General features: G+C 32.4%; 1 protein-coding gene across 1 annotated transcript; it reads right to left on the reverse strand.

Moving 5' to 3' along the window:
- Window positions 1-3,465: 3,465 nt before the first annotated feature.
- LOC118042081 (catalase isozyme 1) lies at window positions 3,466-7,402 on the reverse strand. The gene is made up of 8 exons (XM_035049641.2): window positions 7,240-7,402; window positions 6,982-7,078; window positions 5,876-6,153; window positions 4,620-5,396; window positions 4,343-4,432; window positions 4,035-4,102; window positions 3,837-3,930; window positions 3,466-3,739 (listed from the first exon to the last, which is right to left on the reverse strand). Exons 1-8 carry the CDS (start codon window positions 7,252-7,254, stop codon window positions 3,680-3,682), a joined length of 1,479 nt encoding a protein of 492 aa, XP_034905532.1. The 5' UTR covers window positions 7,255-7,402; the 3' UTR covers window positions 3,466-3,679.
- Window positions 7,403-8,561: the final 1,159 nt, after the last annotated feature.

Consider the following 8,561-nt stretch of genomic DNA (forward strand, 5'->3'; position numbering starts at 1 on the left):
AATTGTAGCCCAAGGTTACCAAAATAACCTCGGACTTTTGAAACCTAGGAAGTAGAAACTATTTTTTTTTTTTTGAGTTCAAACATGGAGATCATATGTTTGTAGAAATTTTTTGGGTTAGAAAGAGGTACGGTGATTTTAAATTGCAAGAAAAAAAAATTCAGAAGATAATTGAGAGTGCAGTAAAAATAATTTTTTTTCAATGGTTTTTATTTAAAAATATATTAAAATAATTTATTTTAAAAAAAAATTAACAAACAACACGTTACTTGCAATAGTAAATAATATGCTATGTATTTTTTGCAGATTTCAGTAATTAGAGGTGGTTAAAAAAATTAGAAAATTCGGTGTTTTTCCAACTAAAAACTCATTCTAACCCATGTTTTACCTAAAATATTAAAAAAATACCATAAATATCTTGATAAATGCATTTATGACCACAAAAATTCAAAAAACAGCTAAAAAATCAAAATCAACCTGAAGCTAAAATTATTCTAGTGGTTAAATCTACTTCCTCGAAGCAAGGAGGAAAAAAAAGCATTTAGATCAAATTTTCTTCATGAAATGGAATATTTTGACATAAAAATCATCTATTTTTGTGGTTATAATCATCGATAACGATAAATTTTTTCTCTCTATGCTGTATTCGACAAGCCCCCTCTCTTCCCTAACAAAGAAAAAACATACTAAAAAAATGAGGAAAATAAAGTTTGGTATTAAAATTAAAATTTTAAAAACTAAAAGAATCAATTACTTAATAATTAAAAAAGATAAGAGACTAAAATAAACTTTTCAATTGAAATTCTAAGAAGCCATCTATTTTATATGTTCTTTGCATTTTATTTCTTCATCTTTTAATACAACTTTTTTCTTTTTAAAAAAAATACAATTGAATGTTAATTTGAACTTAATTGTGTAAAGAAAAAAATCAAGAAAAAAATTATTATTTTAATTCATAAGAATTTGTGGAAAAATAAACAATAAAAAACTATTATGAAAATACACAAAGCTTAGTTTCTATTAATAAAATTATTAATTATTAAAAAAAAATAAAAAAAATAAAAAAAAGAATGACATATTCCTGTTTGAGAGTGTGATCGCAATTGCTTTTCAATGTGATTTTCGTGTCGAAATGCATCAAAATAATATATTTTTTTATTTTTTTTAAAATTAGCACATCAAAGCAATTCAAAATACATAAAAAAATATTTTTTAACAAAAAATTAATTAAAAAAAAACATGATTTGCACCGCATTCTCAAACAATTTTAACTGATTGTCATAGCCAACTCTTTACTTTTAAAAGAATCTCTATAGTTTTTGAATAGTTCATCTCGTGAGCTATATGCATCTTTTTATGACCACATCAGAATATTACAGCATCTTACTTCTATTACTTAATTAATATTTGAAGATTTACCATGTATCAAGTTGTTCAAGAAAAACACACACATCAAAGTCAACTAATTTGTATAGGTATGATTCCCAGTGATATTAAAAATTTTATATAATTATTAATTCCAGAACATATAAAATTAAATTGAAGTATACTTAAAGTAACCTGAAAATCAATGTTAATAATAATAATAATAATAATAAAAAAACTACCTTGCATTGGTTAGACGACATATAATGTGGTCCATTATATGTAAAAGATTTTTGGCGAGACATGATTTTTACCTTTAAACGGGGCGGCGGCATCCAGATGCATATGCATTTCCGTTCTTTCGTCATTTGGTGGACCCTAATCAACTACAATTTTATTTTCTTAAAACTCAACCATGGCTGGTCTCAGGTGGAATCGGGTTCTGGATCAATTTATTAGATAAATAAGATTTAATAATAATGATTTGTTGTGTAATCAAAATTAAATTGAGTTTTAATCTTGTTTTCATTAAGTTATGGATTCATTCATCACATCAGATCTCATTCAATTCTCTTACAACTAGATTAGAACTATGTCTCGGATTGAACTAAATTCTACATTTACCCAACAAATAAAACCGGGTTTAATAATAACATTTGGTTAATGGTCAATGGGTTTGTTCTTCATTCTAGAAAGATCCTAGTTTGGCGCTAATCACTTTTAAGAAACGCTATTTTTTTTGTTTTATTTTTTAATGTATATTTACAGATCAGAGTTTATTTCCGTCACCCATGTTCATAGTCTGCGTAACAAAGACAATTGGAAAGGGCTTTTCTTCTTTCTTTTTTCTTTTTTTTAAAAGCAGAACCATTTTTTATTATCAAGAGATATCCATCTTCTGTTACATGTTAATCAAATAAATTATAAACCAAAAAAAATTATGGTTGGTAATGCGGTAGCTGTTATAATTGTTGTTATGGTTTGATAAAAGTTATTTTTATAAAAAATACTCTTATTTGATGTTGGTTAAGAAAAATATATATTTGGTTAAAACTGTGGTTGAAATTGAGGTCGAACAAAAAGTAGTTTAATGTGTGTTGGTTAAGAATATTTTTGAAATTGAGGTTATAAAATAATTTAAAAAATACATATATATTAATATTGATGATTTTTAATTTAAATATTGTCGATTTAACTATTACTATTACATCATGAAATAAATAATATTTTATATAAAATATTTTTATTGTTCCATTAAACTATCTATAATTCCATCACATATAAAATACTTCCGATAAGGAACTACAGTTTTTACAAATTTCTTAAGAGCGCAACAACATTAGGTAAAATATAATCAGGAATAAAATTGGGATTGCGATCAAATTCTACAAATGCTACGTCATTAAGCGATCTCCGTCTAATTTATGTAGTGTCATTAAATAATATTTAACACTAGTTTTTTGAATAAAACACAATTAAAAATAAAATTTTTTATTTATTTATTTTGTTAGGTCAGACCTGGTTTAATGTATTTTTAGTTTTGAACTGAATTGGTCCAACCGAAACAGTAGAGCTCAATGAACAGTGCTCCACTGTTCATCGGTTTTTCTTAGCTTTTTGTAGACTTGTGGCACAGCCACAGCTGGTAGGGGACCCTACAAGTAAAAAAATTCCTTTGAGCATCATGAAACAAAAATATTTATGGTTGCAGGTGAGGTTTAGACAGTGTTTAGCTTTATGGTTAAAAAAAAAATTTATTTATTTTAAATTAATATATTTTAAAATTAAAAAATACTTTGATTGCCACATTTTCAAACGCACTCTGAAAAAGGATGAGAATTGCATAGCTTCGGCTTTTGAGCTGAGGCCATGGGAGTGGGGCGTGTACCAAGACAATCGAGAATGTACTCGTCGGCGAGAAAGATTTCTACGCTCGTTACTTACCAGCTCAAATCGATTGAATTACACGCAGGTGCGGGAAAGAAAAGAACAAGCAAGTTGTTTGAAACAAAATCTACACTCAACTTCAAGAAAAAGACAATCAAGAGTACGAAAACAGCAAGAAAAAATGGGAACTGCAAACCACACAGCAGATTATAATTTTACATAAAGCCTAAAGGGCACAAAGTTTGCATTTATTAGAGAAGAATGTTTGTTCAAGAGTAGACGTCGCACATAAGAAGCAAGTTTGATTCACTATTATAGCACAGCACAACTAGCAAAGATTAGAATTTGATCTTCTGCTTGAAATCCGCAATCCCCTTTTCATTTACTCAGCTTCTGCAACTCGAAATATTGAGCTTTGGTGTCGTCTTCAAATGTTTGGTCTCACGTTGAGACGAGATGCTAGCTTCTGGCCCAAAGATTTATCAGCCTGCATCGCATCATTGCCAGTAATGGATTTAGAATCAACACATTTATATGCAATCCAGTATGAACATGACACTGCATAATTCCAAAGGGAGTCTTACCTGAGACCAGTACGAGATCCAGATGCTGCGAATCTCATGTGTGACGCGTGGGTCAGATAAGGCATCAACCCATCGGCAAATAAATCGTTCTTGCCTGTACAAAAAGATAAGAGGGAAGAAAAGATAAGGAAAGAGCATGAAGGATCATTGGTATACTTAATTTAGTCATTGTAAAGTACTTGCAGAACTATGGTTTACCTGTCTGGTGCCCAGGATCGGTATCTCTCTCCAGGTTGCTTGAAGTTGTTCTCCTTCTCAATGATGCACTGCAATAACCAGCAAAGGCTGATGAATTATGTGCTAATAAATACATCTCCGATCATATTAACAGCCCATCCATTTAACCCACAGCTCTATTGGATCATACAATAGCTTTCCAATCCCACTAGTCCTATTATCGCTCTGAAAAACATAACAAGAACCCCAAACTCACACACACAAGAACACTAAACAATTTCGTCTTAGCAACGGACCCAAAAATATAAGACAGGAGGAACAAAACTTACCTTCTCACGCTTTCCACTGCAGACAGCAGGAGGAATGGGGAAACTCTCAGCATGGCGAACTGGATCATACCTTGATGGGAAATAGTTGACCTGAAGAATACACGATGATAATTGATCAGAACAAAAATTAAAAGCAAAGGCAAAAGGACACAAAAATAACCTCAACATAGACGAAGAAGAGAGAAATGATCCAATTAAACAGAAGGTGAAATAGCTGAGCTTCCGATTAAAGTAGTGTGTGTAGAGAGAGAGAGAGAGAGAGAGAGAGAGAGAGTACCTCCTCATCCCTGTGCATGAAATTCATGAAACCTTCATGGTGATTGTTATGATGAGCACACTTGGGAGCATTAGCAGGGAGCTGCAGATAGTTTGGTCCAAGACGGTGCCTCTGGGTATCAGCATAGGAGAAGATTCGAGTCTGGAGTAGCTTGTCATCTGAATAGTAAACACCAGGAACCACAATAGCAGGGCAGAAAGCAAGCTGCTCATTTTCAGCAAAGAAGTTGTCGATGTTCTTATTCAAGACCAAGCGACCAACTGGCTGCAGGGGCAAGATATCCTCAGGCCAGGTCTTGGTTACATCAAGTGGGTCAAAATCAAACCTGTCTTCATGGTCGGGATCAATTGTCTGGATGAAAAGTTTCCACTCAGGATAGTTGCCAGCTGCAATGGAGTCATATAGATCCTGAGTAGCATGACTGTGATTTGTGCCTCCTACTTTAACTGCCTCATCCTCCAACAAACATTTCACACCACAAGTAGGTTTCCAATGAAATTTCACATAATGGGCTTTTCCAGCCTTGTTGATCAACATGTAGGTGTTAACGCCAGAGCCTTCCATATGTCTATAATCTTGTGGAACACCCAAATCATCAAATAGGAAGGAGAACATGTGCAAACTTTCAGGATGGTGGGAGAAGAAGTCAAGAATCCTCCAGTTCTCCTGAATATGAGACTTAGGGTTGGGCTTAAGGGCATGCACCATGTCTGGGAATTTCATTCCATCACGGATGAAGAAGACAGGGAAATTGTTTCCCACGAGATCAAAGTTACCCTGAATTAACACGTCAAGGAAGGGCATAGAGAATAAGAAAATTGGAACCTTGAAAAGCTAAAGCAATAAACTTTATACAATCAACTAGAATTTATTATTCCTATGTAAAGGAATAATGCAAAAAAACAAAGCTTCACTGATGTAAAAGGTTATGCCTTGTTGTTTGAGTATAGGAAAACAACAACATTCATGCTGGTGAATTGAGACACACAGATAGGAAAAAGAATTAAGTTCTCTCTTTTCTCAAGTCTTATTCATGCCAGTCAAACCTTCATCAAAACAAGCAGATAAAGATTTTGCAAACAATACATTTATGAACATCTAAAACTTTGTGGGATAATCATATTAAACTTTAATTCATCGATCCCTATGGATGTGATATATCTGCTGAATCTGTCTACATCATCATCGGTGCCTCGCACATTTGCTTTCCTCCACCAAATCACCTAACAGAAATAAAACATCAAATAAGACCTCACCTCTCTGGTGTAAAACTTCACTGCAAATCCACGTGGATCCCTCAGGGTTTCAGGGCTGCCACGCTCATGGATAACTGTGGAGAAGCGGACAATGACAGGTGTCTGAACTCCAGGAGCCCGGAGAAAATCAGCACATGTGAGGCCAGAGATATCATGGGTAACCTCAAAGAAACCCTTTGCACTGGCTCCCCTAGCATGGACAACACGCTCTGGAATCCTCTCCCTGTCAAAATTGGCAAGCTTCTCCACCAGATGGTAATCCTCAAGGAGGATTGGACCTGTCAGAGAAAAAAGTATATGCAGATCAAACCTCAGTGTCTTAATCCTCACTCTACATGACAAGCAAAAATACATTCCCAACAACTCAAAGTTACTCTCCAAGTCATACCACTACAATCTTTATAAAACTTACAGCAAAAAAGGGAGGGAAAAAACACTTCTAAAAATTCACTCCACAATGCATAGACATTCATAACACTGATTCTGACTGAAAACAACATGCCAGTACTTGATCTGGGTCCATTTAATACATTCTGCCTTTCAGCACGAGGTTTTCCCTGGCTCATGATTCAGCTGACTTTATATTATATAAATAAGCTCGACTTGAATCACAATATCCAACCTCAAATAGAAAAATCAACCAGACCCAAAAAGGCCCTGCTCCTCAAATCATTTTGCATCTGATCGGAAACTTCACATTCTGCTATAAGCTTGCCACCAGCATAATGATTTCGACAACAGTACAATAACTCCTACCTTTTTCTTACATCAATCTTAACCATAACTCTCTAAATATGCTACTTAATTCATCCTTGACATTTAAAATTCAGCGGAAACATAGGAAGCATCAAATAACCAATCACAAAGATACAGCGAGAAACCAAAAAAACAAAACTGATAATAACTCAAATTAAATAATCATTCTTCCAAAATGGACAACAAATTACTACACTGAAAAGTCAATCTTCATCAACATAAACACAGCAACAGTCTTAAAAAACATTAACATATCAGAACAATATCCAAACCAGACAAGCATACATACACCTTAACCTAGCAATTAATTATCTAGCTCAGCAACCATAGATTTAAGAAACAAAAAATACCTCTAGATCCAACGGTCAAAGACGAGTTGTTGTTCCAAACCGGAGCTCCAGAATTTGTAGTCCAGTATGGAGTACTGAAAGCGCTTGATGGACGGTACTGCCACCACCACCATCGAATTAGTCAAAATGATGATCAAACGGCAAAAAAACAATACAACACCACAACATCACTAATTTCATACATAAAAAAAGGAGAAAAAAGAGGAGAAAAACATGTTTTCAATAAAAAAAACAAGATGGATGAGGAAGAATCGGTACCTTGCAGGGATCCATGGAGGAAAGAGAAAAAACAACAACTCTACTGGTGGTTGAGGGGAGAGAGTAGTGGTAATCACAGGTCAATCAAAGCAATGCTTGTCTAATGGGAAATATATTTATAGCTGTGCTGTGCCTTGCACACCCATTTTCTTTGTGTAGAATGCTTACCGGATAATATATGTTTTTTTTTTAATATATATATATATATATATATATATTATAATAAAATTATTGAGAATTATTGAAAAAATATTAATTTAATATTTTTAAAATAAAAAATAATTTTAAAAACAGTTTGAATCACAAAAATATAAACAATCTTTATCTACACAACGATGCACTTTAATAAAAAATATCACCCATGTATTTATAGTATATAATCTAAACATGATATGGTTTATGATACTTAAAAATTTAATTTGATTTAAGTTTTTAATTCAATTGTATAAAATATTAATTTAACAAAAACTCATTTAGTCTAGTTAATTTTTTAACTAGTTTAATTACTTATTAATAATATTTTTTTATTTATTATAATATTTTTACGGATGGATTAGTTAGAACATAAATTAGAGACTTCGTTGATATTTATATATATCATGGTAAGACAAACTTTGAAATTGTGGTGAAAAAATATTTTAATTTTTTTAAAATATTTTTTAAATTTTATTTTTAATTTAGCATATCAAAATTATTTAAAAATAATTAAAAATTTTAATTTTTTTTTTAAATATTATTTAACTGCAAAAACAAACACCGTGTAGAAAAACTAAGAAGCTATGACCCACAGTGTGAATATCATAATATACTTGTGGCGAGAAAAGCAAGATTGAAGATTGGAGTCGCAAATTTTTTTGAATAATAAAAATAATAATAATTGAGTACGTCATCGATTCATGGTTCCTTATCCAAGTTTTGGTGCTTTGCTAAAACCAATCCGTATCCACGCATGCAGTTGGTGACATGGACCACTCTTTTTACGACACGTTTGCGGAAATACCTTGAAACGTAAACCAGGTAAAAAGGTCACTGATAGAGCTGTGTTTTGGTATTTTACGAGAGCAGGAGGCTTGCCAAGAAGATTTTAATAGGGCATGAGGTGTGAGCTTAGCCACAGGGGATGCTCCCTGGCCCACCCTGAATTAATTCTCTTGATTCCGTTCACACTTGTAATTTGTTTTTATTTTTCATTTTAACGATTTTTTTTTTTGTGAGGCGGTGTTTTTCTTATTAGTTTGTATATGTTGATAATTAAAATTATTTTTCAATCCAATTTTAAAATTAAACTAATATTAAAATATTTATGAAAAAATACGTTTCGG

This window comes from Populus alba, chromosome 2 (genome assembly GCF_005239225.2).
Source record: "Populus alba chromosome 2, ASM523922v2, whole genome shotgun sequence".
Lineage (NCBI taxonomy): Eukaryota > Viridiplantae > Streptophyta > Magnoliopsida > Malpighiales > Salicaceae > Populus > Populus alba.